General features: G+C 41.8%; 1 protein-coding gene and 1 long non-coding RNA gene across 4 annotated transcripts in view; one reads left to right on the top strand and one right to left on the bottom strand.

The window, feature by feature from the left end:
- The window catches only part of LOC117959283 (ephrin-A5b-like), a 107,135-nt gene that overhangs the window by 2,772 nt on the left and 83,459 nt on the right, over nt 1-20,904 (bottom strand). For all 3 annotated transcript variants that reach the window (XM_034896331.1, XM_034896332.1, XM_034896330.1), the window contains one exon: nt 9,004-9,296. In XM_034896331.1, the coding sequence (XP_034752222.1) occupies nt 9,004-9,296 (293 nt within the window). The remainder of the gene's footprint in view (nt 1-9,003; nt 9,297-20,904) is intronic.
- Nucleotides 16,161-20,904, top strand: part of LOC117959284 — a 12,667-nt gene continuing 7,923 nt past the window's right edge. The window contains exon 1 of the long non-coding RNA XR_004659908.1: nt 16,161-16,173. This is a non-coding gene — a long non-coding RNA (uncharacterized LOC117959284). The remainder of the gene's footprint in view (nt 16,174-20,904) is intronic.

Genomic DNA, 20,904 nt, shown 5'->3' with positions numbered 1-20,904 from the left:
CCCTACGGACTGAGCTACTGCCACCCTCATAAATTGCTTTGAATCAAAGTATGGACACGAGTCAAACCCTCTAAAGTGTTGGCATTGTGTTTAGACATTTAACTTTTGAGAACTTTTGTTAGAAATACAGCAAATAGTTCTATAAAACAATGGGTTTGTATTTCTCAAGGTGAGGTATACATTTACCAATGGAGGTCTAAGAACGAAACCTATTTTCTAAATAAATAGTTGCAGGATTCTCTCTAAAAACTCCTGATCTGCTACCTTTGGCACGAAAGAGGAGTGCAACAAGCTCAAGGTGAGGTATCGGAAAGAAAATGTTTGCATTGATCCCCAAACTCAGATCCATTGATAATCCAGAATCCCAGGTGGGATCAGTCATAGACAACAGACACAATATCTTGGTCCCTTCAACTTTTTTTGTTGCCTTTTCCGGCCTAATTTGGCAACTAAAGTCTCCTTTCAGTTTGATTAAAGTATGTATACAATGAAAGTCTTGAAAAACAGCACTGAAAACCGTTGGAGGGGATCTTTTTTGGTTGAACACATGAACCAATGCAGCATTGATAACCACAGCTCGTCATGAAAAAAAAATTGACAAAGACAAATGGACAATGACAAATGGACAGACAGCAAAGTCCAGGCTTTACTGACCATATATGCAATGGGGGAAAAACATTGCGATTTGGACTCCAAATTAAAGAATCTTAGATAGCTTCTCTCTCAACTAGCTATACCAACTGACAGCTACTGTCCGTCAGCCTTCCTACTGGTGGTTGGTAAAGGTCGGTAGTTCTTGGGGGGGCTCCCCAATAAGCAGTCAATTTCACTTTCAATATGCAATAATGTCGTTTGCGATCAATAAACTGAAAGTGTACCCAGTTCTGCCTTTCTGTTGCTTTTTTACCTAAAATCCAATAAATTGCTTAATGACTTCAAACAAATGGAAGAAAATCATTTCCCACGTTCTTTTGTGGGACAAATTGAACATTGAATTGAATGTGAAGGGCACTGCTAATAGTTCCAATTTGTTGATAATCAGTAGAAAACTACACTTCAATGAGTGTCTTTTGCGATATGTCGCAGCAGTTGTCGTGTTTCTTGCCGCCGCCCTGGTGCAACCCCACTCTCCATTCGTATTCCATCCAAACTTCACCTGAGACCTCTTCACCTACCTTCATTCATAAACATCAGCGAACAGTAGAAATGAGCAATCTGACAAGGTCCATTGTTCCTCGATCAGAGGTGTTCCACACTTATCTCTCCTTTAAATACAGTCTGAAGAGACTTATCTCCCCTCTCTTCGTGATTTGAAAGCCGTTCTACTCCATATTTTATCACATGAAACAACTCAATGTCACCCTCATATTTCCAAGTCTAATTTGGCCATGGGCAGTCATTTCTGCAGATGAGTGGCATGCTGTTATGCTCACCTACGAAATCTCATTTCCTCTGTGTTACTGATTGTGAAAGGCGAAGATTAAAAACTTCTTTTTGTAGGAGGTTGCCGGGACGGCTTTGTAGAGCTAACAAAATGAATTAGTTTTCAAGAAGTGCGGGGGGCCAAGTCGCTAACAGAGCGCTGACAGCCGTGTCTCCAGCTGTGACGGAATGACTTCCACTTCTGTCAAGAACATTTTTATGTTTCGTCTGACCTTAATTATCCCACTATACATTTTTCTCTTTTCTTTTTCAGACTTGTCCTCACAGGACTGGATACTCTGACCTCTGACACACTGCCGAGTCTCTCAAACTGCTCTTCATCTGACACACAAACACACACCTGGAGGGTGTTACATGCGTGTATTGTGAGAACAATTCAAAAAATTGATTCTTTTCCCCCAGAATTGTAATTTTCACCTAACCTTCTGTTCTTACTGTCATCAGCGACTACATCAGATCCCCTTTCCAGCAAAACCAGAGCAAAAGCAGAAAATGCAGAAATCCACGCAATGTACTTCTTTAAAAGACTGACATGTGATGTGCATTCAATCAAAAGTCTCATTATGTACTGTCTCTACAAGTGTATAGGTCAACTTTTGTTTCTGTTAAAGAAGGAAAAGAAAATCTCAATTCTATCGAATCGTAATGCTTCTGCAACCGCAAAAATCAAATCGGGAGAAGGAATATCGTCCCAGCAGGTCTCATGTAGACATGATGTCCATTTAGACAGTCCTCTATCCTGCGTGATGGATTCTGGCCATGCGGTCAATCCCTGATGATAAACCATGTCAGTGTTTCCACTGTCGCAGATGACTCTGGCTCTTATTTCAAAAAAGGCACTTTATCAGATGGCGTGCAGCTCTAAGAGGAGATATAAAAAAAAGAAAAAAACTTTAAAAACGTCACCACGAGAGGAATATTGGAAGTGAAGCTGCCGAGGGAGGAAATAAACCAGAGAGAATGGGTGTCAATCCCGCCGCTTCTGTCGGTGTCAGCGGGTATCGAGTAACTTACCTCACACCCCGACGGTGGCTGGAACTCACTCACTGTCTCGGAGCTCAGCTGGCCGAAAGCCTGTCTTTGTCTTTCCCTACGTGTCTGTTTCCTCGGCTTTTCTCTTCGACTGCTAAGAAAAAAAGCCTCCCTCTGCACTCTGGCACGAACGTCTCGAGGCCCAGACACATCAAGACACATTAGAGGCCACTCTGATCCGGGACGTTTTAATATTCTTGTGAAATTATCGGGATTAGGGCTTCAAAGAACTAATTATTTTGGTCATCAAAAAATCTCTTAAAATGTCAGAAGGTAGCAAAAAATGTTCTCAAAGTGGGAGGTGAAGTCTTCAAATTGCATATTTCATCCAGATCAATGGTCCATTGGGCAAAAAATGTCATTTAAAATGAAAGAAATAGAGAAAAAGTAGCATATTCTCACATTTTAGAAGGAATTTGGGCTTTTAAATGAGTAAATAGTTAATAATACTGGTTCAGTTAATCATTTGAGCACTATCACAGATATGGATATTTTTTCTATCAGCCTGTAGCCAAACCCGCCCGGGAGATGTTTTACGACAGTCACTAAATCAGTGAGCGAGATGTATGAAACTGCGAGTAACCATAGCAACCATACATATGTCTCCCACTGCATTGCAATTAACTCGCAGCGGATGCAGACTGACTACATATGTTAGATGGCAACATTTTGAAATCGCGAGCAGCAGACTGTCATTATTTCTATGAATAACTTCTCGCTCCTAACGTCCAAAAACAAGCAGAGTGAAAAGTTAGAATTGACAAAAACTAAACCGTAGGTTGTCTAAAATGCAGATTCCAGACTTTATATATTCTAGAAAGATCCTTCATTTTACAAAATGTTGTCTTATCTGTTGATAAAATGTCAAAGTTGCAGGCGTGCACACTGCAGAATGCTTTCTTCCTTCATCCTCTGTTTCTCTCCTATTTCTCTGACATGGTGTCACCCCGTCTTTTCTTCATCTCCCTGTCTCCCCCTCTTCCTCTCCCCACACCGCCGTCCCTTCACACAATCACCCGACTGTCTCTCTCCCTTTCTCTCGTGTCTGCCACCGAGGTCAGAGTCTGGCTTTTCTATCCTCCAGCAACACGGCCTGGCTTCCCCATGACTGTAACTCCAGCTCTCGCCTGCAACTCTAAACCCAGTGTTAGATAGGTCGTCCGGCCCGCCACGTCACCATGACAACCGAGAACCTGTCAGTCACGTGTTCACACACATGTCACACGTTTACGGCCTTGTGATCGTCGCTGTTGCGCGTTCGGGACCGCCAACACACATCACAGATCACTGAACAGGCCGGGGCCAGGATGAAGTATTCAGATCCTTTACTTAACAAAAAGTACTAATACAACACTGTGAACATACTCTGTTGCAAGTAAAAGTCCTGCTTTATGTTGTCCTTGGGTCACATTGACCCGTATTCCTATATCAATGTTCTTTTTAATTCCCCAAAATAACATGATTGATTCCACACAAAGCTCTCTGCCAAGTACAAATCTCCACTTTCATTAATTTTGGGGCGTCTTATTCAATTTTACAGCATTTGGAGAAAAAATATTGAAGTGTTTTTTAAATAGTATTGAGTAAAAGTTGTCCTATTCCAGTCTGTGATTATCCATTCCTTTAATTTTAGTCAAAATAATTCATGATTTCTGCTTTTCTCACTCAAAAATTACGTTTATTGTCCTATAAATGAAGTTTATGGATCAGAAATTCCCAAAATAACTGTAAAACTAAAGTTAATAATGTAGTTGAAAATTTAAAAAAAGACAAACGTTTGGAAAAAAGTGTCAAACGTGTTGAAAAAAGGGACAAAAAAGTAAGAAAAAGTTATGGATGAACAGCGTCAACAACAGTGTTGATTTTCAATCAGGAAAAAGTAAAAAAAGTACTCAAAGTATTACAAATAAAATACTCAATGCAGAAGAATCCTCACATTTAGTCAAGTGTTTGACTTGTAGGCCGTTATACTGTTGTGTAGTTTCATTTATATTACATCATTGTATTTTATAAACTGCATTAGTTTTGTGTGCAAAAATCTTCATTTGTAAAGTAACTTGCAACTGAAGCTGTCACACTAATGTGTGTAAGTGGAGTAATAAGTACAGTATTTTTCTCTGAAATGTAGTGGAGTAGAAGTAGGAAGTGGCAGGATAACAAAAGAGTCAAACAAAGTACAAGTACCTTTAATTTGTATAGTAAATTTACTTCCACCACTGGGATTTGGTGGGACTGGGAGTTGAATTAGACGGATCCGGATTTAAATAGTGTGAGATCAGATGTTTTTCTTGTGATGAGCGGTCTATCTTGGGGAACAAAGCCCTTTTGTCTTTGCATCAGCCGCGAGAAGCCAAAGGGAAACTGCCGAGGCGCTGTGCTGGAGGGGTTCATGTCATTACCGATGTAGATCTGCGCTGGCTGCACGGAGCGGGACCTGGACGTTTGAAGCACAAGGGCTTTACAGGGAGCCAGTCATCTCTTTCACACAGGGAGAGCCAGACTCTCAACTGTCTCCTCTGAAAATTGGATTTCTATCCCCTGAGATTAGGATCAGGCTTTTCCCCGCTCCACCGAGGCTCTATTAGAAAAACATGCCGCCCTCTGAGGCCACGAGAAAGCTCGCAGCGCAGACCTCGCCGTCATCTCGGTGACCTTTGACCCTTCCGGGACCAGCCGCAATGATCCCACACCAGGGCGGCTTTCCTCCGGGTGTTTGTCTTGCCTGCCAGACGGGCAGGCCCTTAGCCAACTGCAGGTGTCATCTATTTGACGTGGCCCCGCCCTCTCTTCCCCTCCCTGCCTAGGGGCGAACTATGATCACCGCACCGGTGGAGGACAAAGGAGTGTCTGTCTTCACTCAGACAAGCAGACATGACCCCCCCACCCTTCAATGTGTCATTTACATGGCCACTGAACAGATTCTGAAACCCTATAATATGTACAACACTGGTATTAACTATCAGGTATTGTTAAGCTTTTGTTAGCGTAAGTCAACATGGGATCTGACAGTGACACCAGCAGCTGACAAAACATAGTTTACTGTAACACAACTGCAGCAATGCTGCTGGGTAAAAAAAATGTTATTTTGTGTGATGGCAATACTTATTTTCTCTCTGAGGCAATTATAAGCTTCAAAGCTCCAAGAAGGGCGCATTAGGAAAGTCTGAGTGAAGAAATGACGACACACTGTAAGCATTCAAATAAAATAAAGAAAGCAAATGCTTCTTTTCTTTTTTTTCTTCTTGGCAGAGACAATGTTAGGCTTGCATGGACATGAACCTCAATAACTACAGATAAGCAACTGAATTTGCAACAAAATGTTCTTGTAAGTATGCGGATATAAAAGATTTTTGGGACAAAACCAAGAAAAAATGGCGTACACATGGCGCTAGCAGCAAGCTTAAGCTAAGAATTACACTGTGTAAATGAAACATTTGAAAGTTACAGCTGCAATCGAAAATATTTATATACGAAGCAAATTACTATGTGTACAGGTGTCACTCTGAATAGGGATCCTATATGAACTATCACGTAGCCCTTCGTGCAGTTCCCCTCAGCTCTACGGAGCGTGTTAGCCTCTTTTAGCTAATGACTTTGTGTTTTTATAAACCCACAACTTAACTTTTTTAATTCACTCTTATCCAATCTATTTTTAGCTGAGGCCACAGCAGTTTTCAGTGAAAAAAACGTCTGTCGTTTGGTGTTGGGCAGGTAGTGTACACTCGGTTTAGCAAAGTTAGCAACTAGCTAACGTGGCTAGTGAAGCAGCATTTAGCAACTAAAGAGCCAGATATTCCCCTCTGGGGACTGAAATGCAGCTAAAATAAGAGTGAATATTTGACTTCAACATGCTTTAGCAGGCAAAAATCACAACTAACTCTTATGTTGCTCCATTTCCGTTGGACGTGTTGCTAACATTTTGAAAGGTGACTTCATGCCAATGCTGTGTTTTTAGCTTGTTCTGCTTCCCAAAAAAAGGTGTCAAATGTGCTTTAAATCACTGTTACAATGAAGCGTTCTGACTTTTCTACAACCGCTGATTCTGACTAGCTTATCTCCACGGCAACAGTAGCTGAGGATCATGGGTATTGTAGTAGTTAGAGCCAATCATCATACCAAACCAAAAACATGAATTCTCAAAACATTAAATTGAAGTATTTATACAATTGACGCAACATAAATCTATAGTGTTACATATAGTATTCTAATATTCAGTTGAACCAAGTGTTTCTATGTAGAGGAACACTAATGTTTCTATTAAAAGAAAAGTTTTATATCATATACTCTTGTCCTACACAACTCAAATATGGGTATTATGTGAAATGTTCTGACTATGAACCTTGACATTTTCCAAAAGGTGTCTTTGTCTTATGTTACTATCCCATGCTCAGATCATGTGTTCTCAGAGGGAAATAAGGTGTCTTTGGCGAACAAGAACCTGATGGATGAGTCATGAATGGGAGTCAGCGAGAGATGGCCCATATGGCCTCAAACTGCTCAAAGCCATATGGGCCGTCTCTCTGCCTTTCTCTCTCTGGATCATCAATCAAAATTAAAGTCCACACGAACATCACTTAGTTTCACATCAACCAGAGCAAACCTAACAAATAAAGCAGAATTATTTCTTATGGACATCCAAGGAATAACAGCATCAACAATTCCCTGGCACGGCCAGAAGCAGACCACAATTCCCCTAAACAACACCGTCACATGTATTCAACCGAGTCCAGAAAACTGGCCGATGGACACAGAAATCCAACAGAAACATCAAGAGAAGGGTTATTCATCACAAAACATGAGACTACAAGGAAAAAAATTAGATCTGGTTCAACTCGCACGAGAAGGAAAGTGTTGAAAGACATGAGGAGAACAAATCCTCCAGAGACTATTATTTTATCATCAACCATAGAAAAATGATCTTAAACTACACTGAGCTTCATTACAAACCAAAAATACATGAATTCAGCTTCTTGTTGAGTTTGCAAAGATATGTGTCAAGATAGAAATCATTGTTCCAAAGGGTTGCGTCGGTGACCAGCTAACAGATTCAAATTGTTACATGCATTTCAATCCAAATCCACATCCTCTGAGATAGATCAGATGAGCCAAACTGTGTATTTCTTTGAATGAATATAGACTTTTAGGCAGCTTTCCAAAATACCTGCTCTGGGGCGGAAAAGTTATACCAATAACTAGACAACTTTCTCCTGTCCTCTCACCAGTCTCTTTGGATTTGATATCTATATTTTGTACTTTGTTGCAATGTCAATATTTGGTTTTCTTTCCCTGACTCTATAAAGTTCCTCTGACCCGATTCAGCTAAATAGCTGAAATCTACCATGGAGAGCAGTATATCTCTTTAAGTCTTCCTTTGCCCCTGCAGGGCACTGACTTCACTTATGATAACATGACTTCCCAGCTGTTTGTCTTCCCCAGTTTTCTCACAAAGAACAGAAAGCTGAGCTCAGCCAGTCAGCAACAAAACACATTTCAAACGAGACCTCAAAAGTGGAGATGTTTTGCTCCCTCTGGCTTGTATTTTGGCTTGGCCCTCATTCCAAGGACTTGCAAAACACAACACGAACATTGCTGCTGTCTTTGTTGCAAGATTACACAGAAATGGATCTGCTGATAGAACTAACAGTCAGAGCTGGGTAGCACTGGAAAACTTTCTTTGCTAGTGCTGATGCCCGAGTTTCAGAGCTGATACCAAATCAATACTTTTTTGGGCAACTTACTTTGAGAAATATGAACTTTTTCCATTGACAAATAACCCAAAGTTTTTAAATGTATAATGAATGTCTTCTTGCAGCTCTACAAGAAAAGGGTGTAGAATCGGCACCATTTTGATTCAGGTCAGTAATTATCGCGTAAAATATTTTTCAAATGACTGACATTTATCAAAGAAGCAATCTTTAAGTTACCCTCCTTTTTGCAATTTGATTACCCAAAAAAATCAATATCCAGATTTTCCCACTCTAAAACAGCTCTGCTTTGCCCCCCCCCACCCCACCAAACGGGACTCACAATACCCAAAATTTGCATTTACTAAAACACATTACTTTTATTTCTAAAATAGAGGTATTGCTTCCCTCCCAGCCTACAGAAACTTTCTCCTTCATTCAAAACAATCTAAAAAATTATTTTACTGTGTATATATCAACTGACTTTTTTTCATGATCACTTTTCCTTTCTCGGTTCATTACCACTTTATTTTATTTCCTCATTTAAATGTTGCTTTCTTCTGTCTCTTTTTCATTGCTTATAATTGATCTTTTATGTTACTTATTGTTAACTCATTCTAAGACCTCGCAAAGGCCCTTTGAGGTTTTTTTGGGGTTTACTTTGCATGTCTTTTTTCCCTAATGTGTCTTAAATTCATCATTGTTGGTTTGTTTTTTAGTCCGACAAAGTATGTGTCGCCATCTTTCAGTAAATGACAGTTTTGGATACGAACATTTTTGTCTGTATCAAGAAAACAATGACTTCTATAAGTATAGGTAACGGGGTAGGTAAGCGCATACTCACAGATGTAATAATACTCTCTGCCAGGGCGAAACTCAAAGCCTAAGGAGAAGGGCGTGAAGAGCTGGAACTTCTCGGAGAACTTCAGCGGCCCGTTGGGCGACAGAGGCCGGTTGCACTCCCAGCGTTTGAAGCCCTTGGCGGTGTGGTCGCAGGAGCTGTAGCCGTCGTAGTTCACCATGTAGAGGACGTAGCGCTCGGCCCGCTCGTCGGACACCGGGCCGACGTAGTGCGGACAGTAGACGTCAAGGTAGTCGTTGATGCAGACGTCGATGTGGTAATCACCGCGGTAAAACCTGGAGGAAAGAGAGGAAATTAGCGGCGTGGCACTCAGATTTTCGTTGTCAGTTTTTAACGATGCAACGACAATCAATGCATTCTATTCAAAACCCAAGATGCACATTTGGTGTTGTTCAACACAAAATGGAACCAATTAAAAACTGCAACAATGTTGCAACATAACCCCAAAATCTACTGAGCTGTAGGTGTGAAAGCGCCCTCATTGAAACCACAGATGAATAAAAAGTGCCATATGTGCCGGGTACCTGACGCCTGGACTGTGAAAGACACATCCAGGCTACGGTTCTGGTTTTGTTTACAGGATCTCATCATGTCAGTCTCAATCACCCCCAGTCTCGTGTGAGACTCCAGCGATCCCCCCCTGCAACACACCCTCCCTGGGAGAAACCTAGTCCGTCCTAAGCCATATATCTATGTTGGTGCTCGGCAGTGATGACTTATGCTGTTGCTGAAATTGAAGTCCCCTAGCGTTACAGGGCTAATCCCCTGGTTAGCATGTGCCTTTAGCAGCTTTAGGAGGATCCCTCTGTAGAATGAGATTTTCATTAGCCCAATGTGACAGCTTGATGGAAGAGCCCCTTGTGGGGAAACTCAGAGTCTGGGAAAACGAAGCCAGTTCTCAATCCTTGCCGTTAAAGAGCTCCGAGAATGTCTTCGGCGGGTGTTTACTGTAAACCGAGTGGACAGGAGAAGGGGAAAAAAATAAAAGTTGCAACTGTGATATGCCAGGTATTCATTCCTGAGGAGTGTGATTGGAAACGCATATTCCCATCGGAGCCGTATAAGGTTGCATTTCTGAGGCTTTTAGCGGAGACAGATTAAGCTTGGGACGGCCGGCTGCTTGGGTCTCCATAGCTGCTAATGACCCCGCGGTTCAGTATCACTGACATACTGCGGATGTCTTCAATACCCCACCTCTGTTCATTGACACAGTGCGGGCCGTCAGGGGAGACAGGCCAGAGACCGTGTTGGAGCATGAAGCAGGCTGATCAGATACTCGCCGAAGCCCCGCTGTTTTTTTTTAAAATCTTTTTTTCTTACCCTGACATTTCACCAAGCCATGCTGGCCACGGATCAAATATTACCCAAAGAGATCATTTCAAATGACTACTGTTGGATTCTACAACATTAAATAGGGCCAAATACATTTGGGATCTGCTGCTACACTGTGAACCATCCAGACCTCTCAGGTCGTCTGGGACAGGTCTGCGTCCTGTCCTTGTGCAGAGTCAGAACACATGTCTGGAACAGCCAGACCACTGCAGGTCTGCTAAAACTTCAGATTTTAAAAAATCAAGGCAGAAGACTTTTCTGTTTGGCGCCGCCACTTTTTAAAGTACTTGTTCATCTCGTAAAGTGCTTTCCATTTGAGCTCGGAAGTCGGATTTTCCGATGTCAAAGTCGCCCCCCCGGACATCGAATTTCTAAGCTTGGAAGTTGTACAACCACCGAGTACTCCGAGCTAAAAAACTGGCATTACTAACAACGGCTAACTATGAAAATCTGACAACCGAGTTCCGAGGTAAATGGAACACACCATTACACTGCCCTGTTACTTTTCTTCTTGTAATTTATTCCTGTCTTATTCTATTTCAACTGTTTTTAACTGCACTTTCAAGCTTTATGAAAAGCACTTTGAATTGGCTTGATGCTGAAAGGCGCTATACACACAAAGCTAACTTAGCATAGCTTTGCATGCTCCTGGTCATTGCCGATGGAATTGGAGTGCAATCAGCTGATCTGAGGTCAGGTGAGGCATGCAGGGAGGGATCCAGACGCAGCTGTTGCCGCCGACATGTAGTGTACATGTTGTCGTTTTTCTCCGAGAGGCATGGGTAGCATAAAGGGAGGTGTGTGCTCGCCGAGGCCTGCTGGCGGTATCAAGTTGCCGTTACACACATTGTAAATGTGCTGCAGGATTAGTGGGCGTCCTACTGGGTTTGCATTGGCCACAAATGAGCGGATGCATGTGTGGGGTTCTTATGTAGCGGAGGAAGAAGTACTCAAATACTTTACACACTGTAAAAGTAAAATCCTGCATTGAAAATGTTACATAAGTAAAACTATGTAAGTACCAGGACATGTAGGACTTGTTATATTGTTGGGTAGTTTAATTTTATAATAAAATATTGTAGTGTATAAATAAAATAAACGTTGTATATGTGTGAAGTTACTACTAACTGAAGCTTTCAGAAGAATGTTGTGAAGCAAAAAGAAGAATTACGTCTCTCTGAGATGTGGCGGAGTAGAAGTAGAATGAAAAGAGAAGACTCAAGTACAAATTTGAGGTACTTGTACTTTACTGAAGTACAGTCCACCACTCTTTTTCACTGTATAATTATAGTCTGGTCCAACGTGAAACCAAAGTCTTTGTTTTTTCTCATGCAGTCCCCCCCTTGAGCACCAGCTGAGCACTTCGGCTCCAGGCAGGCCCAGCACGGCCTCCTCCAGCTTCTAGTTTCAGAGCCGCTTGCTGATATTATGACTACTAGGGGTCAACCGGCTCTACGGTATCATGTCCTCACCCAGAAGCACTGAGGGGTCCCCTGCTTTGTCCTTCTGTGTCTTTGCTAAGCCTTTAAACGTTCGCTCTAACCTCATGGAGTTTCAGCAGCTGTCAATCAAACCCGGGAGGAACGGCTACAATTTGTCAGGATTAAGAAGAGTTTGTCAGTAAAGCCTTTCTATGAGAGAGCGGTGCGAAACAAAGTTTGTTAAGGTGATTCTAATTTGGACATTTGTATTCAGTTACATGCCGAGTGTCTCCGCAGTGTGGACAGTGATTACTCCTGGCATGGACGTGCATCTCATAATCAGTCTCCAGTGACCAGTCCTGATTGGATTTCACTTCTAAACTCAATAGAAAAAGAAAAAAATTCTATGGTTGAGAGCAGAAAAATCGAAACAGTGTCGTGGAAGTTTCTTGTGTGGCGAGAGAGGAATTTGTCGGGAGTGAGACTTTGTTGGAAAAAAAGAAAGACTGAAACAAGGTCTGGTCTTCGCTGAAGGTTTAATTGTTTTCTGCAGAGAACAATCAAATAACAAGGACGGTTTTCACAGTACACACCAGCTTCGGAGCATCAGCTTGGGAAAACACTGATCGAAGTTCTTCACCCTTTCTGACATTGTATAGACCAAAGTAACTGATCAATAGACAAGGAAATCATTCAGTAGTTGTAGCTGCATTTGAACTTTTTTTAGGTCATGCTGGAAAAGCGGTGTGACACTTCCTATCACGAAAACCAAGACGGAAAAATTACAATCGAACACTTTACAAAATATGATAGGTTTAGGGGTTAGAGTTAGGGGTTGGGGTTAGGGTTATTGTGAGGATTATCTCACAATAACTAAAAGAAAAGACTAAGTTCACGGCTGGTAGCCAGGGACCAGGAAGTGTAGGTGAGGGGTTACAAGACTAATATTCCTTAGGTCGAGTCGAAAAACCAAGACAGACAAATTACCATAGAACACTTTACAAAATAGGGGTTAGGGTTAGGGGTTGCCAGGGACAAGGAAGTCTGGGTGCAGAATAAGTGCATCCCTGTCCGCCTGCGCATGTACTCTGGTTGATCAGTTTCTCTTTCCTGCCTTGGAAGGACATTAGTCTTCCAATATGTTCATGATCACTTCACCAGAGATGCGTTTGGATGGCAGGGCTTAAGAGGGTCAAATAAGGCCTAACATATGCAGCAAAGAGTACAGCCTAAATCAAAAAATATGGTCCGGGGGTGTGTTGAATAAGACGATAAAGATGCACAGTGAGAGAACAGATGATCCAGATGTTTGCAAGAAGCAGGTTTTGGAGTTGCGAGAAATGAAATATTGATGAGAGACAGTCATAAACGCACAGCTCTGAGTCAAGATGTGCTGGAAAAGATGACATTTCATCACTCAACGTCTGCTGGTTTCTTCTCTACGTGGAGCCGGACTAGACCCTTTGTCCAGCGGATCTTTTCTTCTGATCTCTATTATCTGTACAGTTTGGACTGTCCTCCCCCCAAGAACGCCCACATGAGTCGTTTTTTAAAGCAGCTATTGAGACCCATATTTAGTCTCAGCACCAAATAGTGGCTGTAAAAGTGAGATGTAGATCGGCTAACGTGCTCTTAAGGACGCGGGTTGGGGCTGGTGGACAGGTCAACCTAACAGGGGTCTGTCCCCCAAGAGACTGGGGTTTGAGTCCCACTTGAAAATAAAATTAAACAGCGAGTTTTATTCTAACTTTCAGAATCAGAAACAAGTTTGGGAAGGTTCATTAGTTAATTGGTGGACACCTGCATAGGCCTCAATTATTTGATGCCATTGATTCCACACGTTTTGATTCTTTTTTTAAAAGTTTGCTAGTTTATTTTACAATAAACCATTAATTGGCATTTTAACCTGTCTGGTCTCCTACTTTTTGGTCACATGCGTTGAGCTGGTTTGTGATAAGCCCACTCATGTGGAATTAGCGACACAAACATATTAAACGTTAATATGACATAAACAGTGACTGGAAGAGATATAGAAATTGTTTTAAACCAAACCTCCATCTTTTTCTTTACTTAAAGCTCCATTGTGTAACTTTTTGACTTGATTTGTAGCAAAACAAATCTTGTGCTCATTCATGTGTAATTACGTCCACCAACAATGATGAAACTTTATTCATCCCACAGCGGGTAAATTCCCTTGTTACAGCAGCATTGTCAGCATTATCAAAGTATTCTTGTAGAATATGCCAATCAGAATCATTCAGAATAGATAAGAGTGACTCGCTCCTATGTATTCTGCCATGTTGCGCCTCCATCTTTAAAATACATTTGCCAAAGATGGACATACCACCGCGTTTCGGGACTTTTACACTCAGTGGCAGCTTGACGAATGCCAGGTGTAGATTCCTCAATCTGAAAGCCTGTTGAAGACGGAGGGTCACGCTGATACTTTATTGACATTAGCTTGCATTCATTTGGGAACCTGATGTTAGCAATGAAATGCTACCAAAATAACAAGGGGGGTAGAAATAGACGGCTGATATCATACGGTTTGGAGACTGGTTTGACACTCTAACAGCATCCATCACCCCCCCACCCACCCTCCTCCTCCACCTCCACCCTCCTGCTGTGTTCTGGACTGAAGCGTCCTTTATTTACCGAGCTCCAAACCATCAGGGTTTTCTTCACTTTCATTACCAGCAGGATTCCTTTGTCTGTTTCTCTAAATTGCTTTGTTGTCTTAAGCTATTTAGTGAGTCATTAAGCCTTCGCGGGGTTCATCGAGGCAATCCCAACAGTTGTGTGTTCCTTCTGGCATTGTTCGGAGCAGCAAGACGCTCTGAAGGGCTCTTCCAGGGTCCGGGGGTTTTGACAGAAGGAGGAAAAAAAAAAAAACACAACAGCACGGCTCAGCAGTCCTGTATCAGTTATACATGTATCATAATGAGCCGTTAAGAAAATACAAGCACCCAAATCCTGAATCCATTTGTCTAGGGGATTAATGATCCCTGATTGGCTGAGCAACTTGTGGTCAGTTGGAGGGGCTTATCAATGAATCAGTAACCGGAGCTCTTAACAAAGCACACACATCTACGGATAATCCCTCTTTTTAGCCAACTCCCTCGCTGTTTGCTTTCTTTATCCCCTTCGCAGGTAACGCACAGGCCGCCGCAGTATGGACAGAACGAGACATGGTGGGAAAAGAGCTAAGAAGAGAAGAGGAAAAGGGTGGAGTGGAAGGATATTGGGAGTAAAAAGAAAGGGGAAGAAGACAAGGGGGTTTGAGACAGTAAAAGGCAGCGGAGGGTGGGGAGTAGAGGAAAGGAGGAAGATGCAGAGTCGGAGATTTCATCAAGACCCGTAGACCCCCCTCTTAAATCTCACAAAATGGGAACAATCAACAAGTGCTCTTAACCCTCAGGTTCTTTGGTTCAAATTTGAGCCATTTTCTAAACTTCTATATCAGAAATATGGGTTTCTCTATCGCATTTTGACCACTTAAAAATAACACAGATGATTCCAAACTACAGTACAACAAAATATATGGATGTCTACGTTAAAAAAAAACTGACATGTTTCGAGACCGTATCCCCACTAAACATGTCAATACACCCGTCTGGGATATTCCTTCCTTAAATATTAGTCATTTCAGCTTTTTTTAACTCAGTAATTACCTATAATTTTCTATAAATGTTTATTGACCATGAATTCCAAAAATAAGTGTAAAATTGGTTAGTGTTAGGGGTGTTCAGATATGGTAAGTTATCAAAAAACCTAACCAAAACGGGGCCTGCAATGTTTCAAAAAGTCCAAAAAGATATGTGTTATCCAACCTAGTGGTTGGGATGTTTCCTGAGAAGAGGAGCAAAAAACCAGATTGAAAAAAAAGAAGAAGAATGCGGACAACCAAGAGGGCGGAGGAAAGTAAGAAGGGGAGGAGAAGAAGAAGATAAAGCCCTCCTGTTGTTTTCCTCATGAACACAGTTGGGTCAGACAAGGGGCAGCTTCCCAGGGTTAGTCCGCATCGAGAGAAAAGATGCTTTTAGACCACGGAAACACATGACGCTTCTCTTTTAACACACACACACACACACACACACACACACATAATGTCTGCATTGAAAGACAAGAGAGCACACAGACCTCATGCTGATCCTATATCAAGTCCTCCACAAACACCAGTGTTTTAACGTAACACAGCATGAATACTGCCAAGTACAAATACTTTGTTACTGTACTTAGGTAGTTTTTTCATGTTTTCTAGAAACTTATTCGGAAATACCATGCAGATCAGGGACTGTTCTGCCCCAAAAACGCTCACATAAGTTGTTTTTTCAAGCAGCAGTTATGACTCGTTTTTAGCGATATGATAGGATAGCGATAGGAAATGTCTTTGTTTGGAGTGAAAGATTCTTTTTTTTTTCTTTATGTTAAGATTTTTAAGAAAGTGTATAAAGTTTATACACTTTCTTAAAACTGGTATTCAAAGTTTTTACTATAAACCCTGAATACTAAAGGGAAGCCACAATGAAGTTCATAATAATAATACATAGGTACACAGAAAATTACTTTTGGTAAATATCACAGACTTTAAGGTGCACTTTCACTTCTACCAAAGTCATTTTCTGGTAGTACTTTTTCTCAAGTATTGCTTCCAAGTACTTCATGCACGACTGCAGCTCACTCTCTTCATGTGCAGTGTGTGATCACAGCCTCTAGGGGGAACCCTTCATGGGGCCAAACGGGGGTGATGAGGCCCGTGATGTCACCAGATGGGGTCCGTCCATCCCGTTGCCCCCGGGGTTGGGAGGTCTCGATCCCCCTCCCTCCACCTGTCCCATCATTCATAGCTCTTCGCCGCGGGGAAGTTGAAGCCATTATTACTTAGTTGGCTAATTACATACACACATCTGTCCGTGGACTTGCAAACACACACACACACACACCCACACAATGTATTTAAACACGTAATGTGTCTGCCAGGGGGCTTGGTCTGACTGGGCGTTGACAGCAGAGAGATGGGAAAAATGGAGTCTGTGAAGTATAGACAGATCTATGTTTTTTTATACGTTTTTTTTTAACTGCTGGGGAGGTGAATAATTGACCTCGGATTGAAAACACATTGTGGGAAGAACAGGGAGAGACAGGAAGAATAAGAGGGCACGGTGGGTTTCTGGATCCTGGTGGTCCTGACTGTGCCAATCACCAAGTCGTGGTTCGGTGCAGCTGCAGCCGCTGTGTGTGCCAGGCGTACGGAGCCCATACACACAGACAACGTGTTACAGAGCTCCATGTATATTCTAAACTCATGCTAATTATGCCCTGCTCTCTTTGTGCATTGAGTGCCAGTACGCGCTCAGAAAAAAAGGAAACCGGCAAAACAATACTATATTTTCTCTCAATACCATGCATACAATTTTTCTCATTCAAAAAAAAAAACTTCTTCCAAATGTTCTAAACACATGCGCTCTAGGTAAGTTTCCAGCAAAGAACTACAGTAGGTCTGTAAAATGTAATTTCCTTGTTTTTAAGGAAAGTAGGAATGTCCTTTAAAAATAAGGTGCATGTAAATTTGCACCTCAGAGTTTAGTTAGGGGACTCACAAAAGAAAGATTAAATAAAGAAATGGTCAAAATTGAGATATTCTGATTTTTTAGTCGATATTTGAAGAAAAAAAAAAAATTCATGGGAAAAATTACATTTCCCATAATACAACTGAACGGTTTCTTTCATTAGAACCCCTTTGCCCGATAAGTGCCCCCTTCATTCAAACTCAACGCCACCTGTTTATAAGATTACCCTGATGACATCACTCTGACATCATCAGAGTTCTACAGGCTTAGTATTACCAACAATTACAAGTAAAGTGATAATGTGTGAATAGAATAGAATATAGAAAGCCTTTTATTGTCATTATGCACAAGTGCAGTACCTGTGCAACGAGATTGAAGCAACCCCTTTACAGGGTTGACACGGAATATAAAAATAAGAAAATATAAAGAAATCAAATATAAAGTGTAGGTAGGTAGTGCAGAGAGTCCTGAGAGCAAATGCAAAAAATATAAAGTAGATGAAGTCGGTAGAGTGACACATTAGATCCAAGTAAGCAGTCATTTTTTGACGAATATATGTACATGTAAAAATACAATGCATCGGTTTTGGGCCACATCATTTAAGGCGAATGAGAGTAAAATCCAGTGGAGAGCATGAAACTAACTGAATGACTTCCCACAGACCTGTAGGGAAAACACCGCTGACCTCCAGGTCCAGCTGACCTGCTGTTCACTGAATAAAACTGGAAGCAGTTGAAAAGCAATAGGCTCCTCCAAGTGCTAAATGAGACACAGCAGGCAATCAGACCGCGAGATGCTTGACTTCTTTGAGTGACACGGCCCTTTAAGATGAATATTTCTGACTTGTTACGGACTGAGACAGACAAGAGAGTCTCCTTCTGTCTTACATGGATGAGGCAGGTTAATTACTGACAACGCTACTCTGCTGTCAAAAAAGGTCAAAGCAGCAACAGCAGAAAGGGGTTAGTGTCAGTCGACACACACACACACACACACACACACACACACACACACACACACAGCAGGGCTCCGTCATTCAGTCAGTGTAAAACCCCAAGGGGCTGACAGAGCGAGTCATCAACCCCCTCGGTGCCAAAGATGGTTGCTCAGGTTGCCATGACGGCAGTTTACAACAACATACAGTGTGTTAACATGCAGTTTTAAAACCTGATCATATTCGGGTTAAAGCAATAGCCTACCCCCGGTTTCTTAAAGCAATAGCCTAGCCCCGGTTTCTTAAATGCCTTTTAAATGTAGCGGAGTTAATAATTCCACTTGCCATTAAAAATAATCTAGCGCCATCTATTGGTGCTATTCCACAGACTTTAGGGTCAATTCTTAGACACTTTAACTAATCTGCAGTAGCCTGTATAATGGTAAATCACATATACTGAGCTCCACTGTGATAATGTATACAACATATACAAATACATGTAGTATATCCACATGGGAGGTCTCATTCTTTATATAAAAAGATCACCACGTTGTGCTAGCTTGCTAGTCCGGTTAGCCTTGCTTGATAACCTAACTTTTATGATACAACCATGGCAACAGAAAACTGAATAATTTTTCATATTAGCTAGCTGGAGCTCTGTATAGTGACGGATGTGATTGGGAAACACAGTTCGGCGGTGTTCCAGACACAGTTTTTAGCCCGTAAATTACAACGTCATGTCACCACTCACAACTTGGTAGCGTTCCTTGCAAAGACACAACAAACCCTTCTAGCTAGCGCTAGCTAGCAGCTACCTAACGTTGTGGTTAGTGTGTGTGACAAAACTAATAAAACTAACTGGGAGTATCTATCTGATACGAGTTCACGGGTAGTAAGTAGAGCCCGACCGATAAAGGATTTTTAAGGCCGATACGATACAAATATTCGGATGTTCAAAAATCCGATATTCCCATGTAGCGGGCGATATATTTATAAAAAAAAGAAGAAAAAAGGATCTACTAAACCAAGTTGGTTCACTGCTGGCTACAAGCTAGCAATCAAACACAACAAAGGCTGTCAGTTGAATGGCGTTTTGAGCTAACATTAGCAATCAATCATAGATAGCGAAAACGTTTTTGAAATTACTGCTAGCTTAACTACAAGCTAGCAATCAAACACAACAAAGGCTTTCAGATAAATGGCGTTTCGAGCTAACATTAGCAATCAAACATAGATAGCTCAAACGCATTTGAAATGCCTGCTAGCTTAGCTACAAGCTAGCAATCAAACACAACAAAGGCTTTCAGTTGAATGGCGTTTTGAGCTTACGTTAGCAATCAAACAGTCATAGACAGCTAAAATGTTTTTGAAATAATTCCCCTCTTCTGTTATTGTTTGTAATGAGAAAGGTTTATTATTTCATGGATTTCACAAATTTTAGTATGACACGTTATGCCGTAAACCGTTTAAATCTGAGCATGAGGGACTCACATCTGCACTAGAGTGACACTCAAGAACACACTCCTCTACAACCCATAATGCCACATTGAGGCCCAGAGCAGCTCCTGTTCAAGTACCCCACTTAAAAATATATCCCATCAGCCCCTGACAAACATATGCACAGAGGAACAATCTGCAGGTTGCTGAGGTCACTGTATACACTTTGTGATGATGATAATGAGTTTTTAATTCGGCTCAATGTGGACGCCCACGCCGAAGCACACAGCTGGGGTAAGCTCTGAGAGTGGCCTCCCGTCCCAGCATGCCTCCCGGCAGACGAGCTGCTCGCCGTGCCCGCCTGATATCGATCTGACACCTTAGACTCTGAGCCGAGGTCAGGGGTTAGCGGCGGCTCATTATTCAGCCTGAGAGCCATTGTTTGGTCAGTGTCTGGGCCCAGGTGATGGACTGACCTCGCTGTCGTCCATCTTACGAGCTGCTGAGGGACAGAAGGAGAAGTTTCAAAAGTCTAAAAACAACCCGCCGTGAAATGCTTGATGCTTCATTTAAGTCTATATCAAGCCGCATACCTTCTCTCTTTTCCACTCTATCGGCATTTGTCCTCCCCTTGCCTATTTCCTAAATGTTTTCCTTTCTTTTGAATGACTGAAAACTGTGCAGTTTTCTGTTCTTCATCACATTAATGTAACTGTTAAGCAGGGCCGCGGATTTGACACCAATTGGAAAAAAATAGACTCAGAAAGTTAACACATCTCAGCTCCAAGCAGAATACTTTATTCTGCAGATTTTTGTCCTGGATCAGCGCTGAAAACTGTCAAAAATTCTCTACATTCCGTTTGGATCTGGTGATCAGCCACATTTCCTATACCGGTCCAATACAGCCAATGGTATTTAAAGTGAGAGCGACCGCAACACGACAGCTGAAAAATGAATATAGTGCTTCATTTCAAAGCGTCAATTTGGATTCCTGTTGCAGGAGACTGCAGAAAGTGACAATTGAATGAATAAAACAGAAAAGAAATGATAAGAACCCACAAATCAGCTGCAAGTGTAACAGCCAACCGGCTTTCACACGCAGTTTAAAAAGTAATTTCTTGCTGCAATTGCTTAAGTATCACAGAAAGAGAATCCAGGGGAGAATACCATAACAACCAGAGGAAAGACT

The sequence above is a fragment of the Etheostoma cragini genome, chromosome 16, assembly GCF_013103735.1.
Source record: "Etheostoma cragini isolate CJK2018 chromosome 16, CSU_Ecrag_1.0, whole genome shotgun sequence".
NCBI classification, from domain to species: Eukaryota; Metazoa; Chordata; class Actinopteri; order Perciformes; family Percidae; genus Etheostoma; species Etheostoma cragini.
This window is presented reverse-complemented; position numbering and strand designations above follow the sequence as displayed.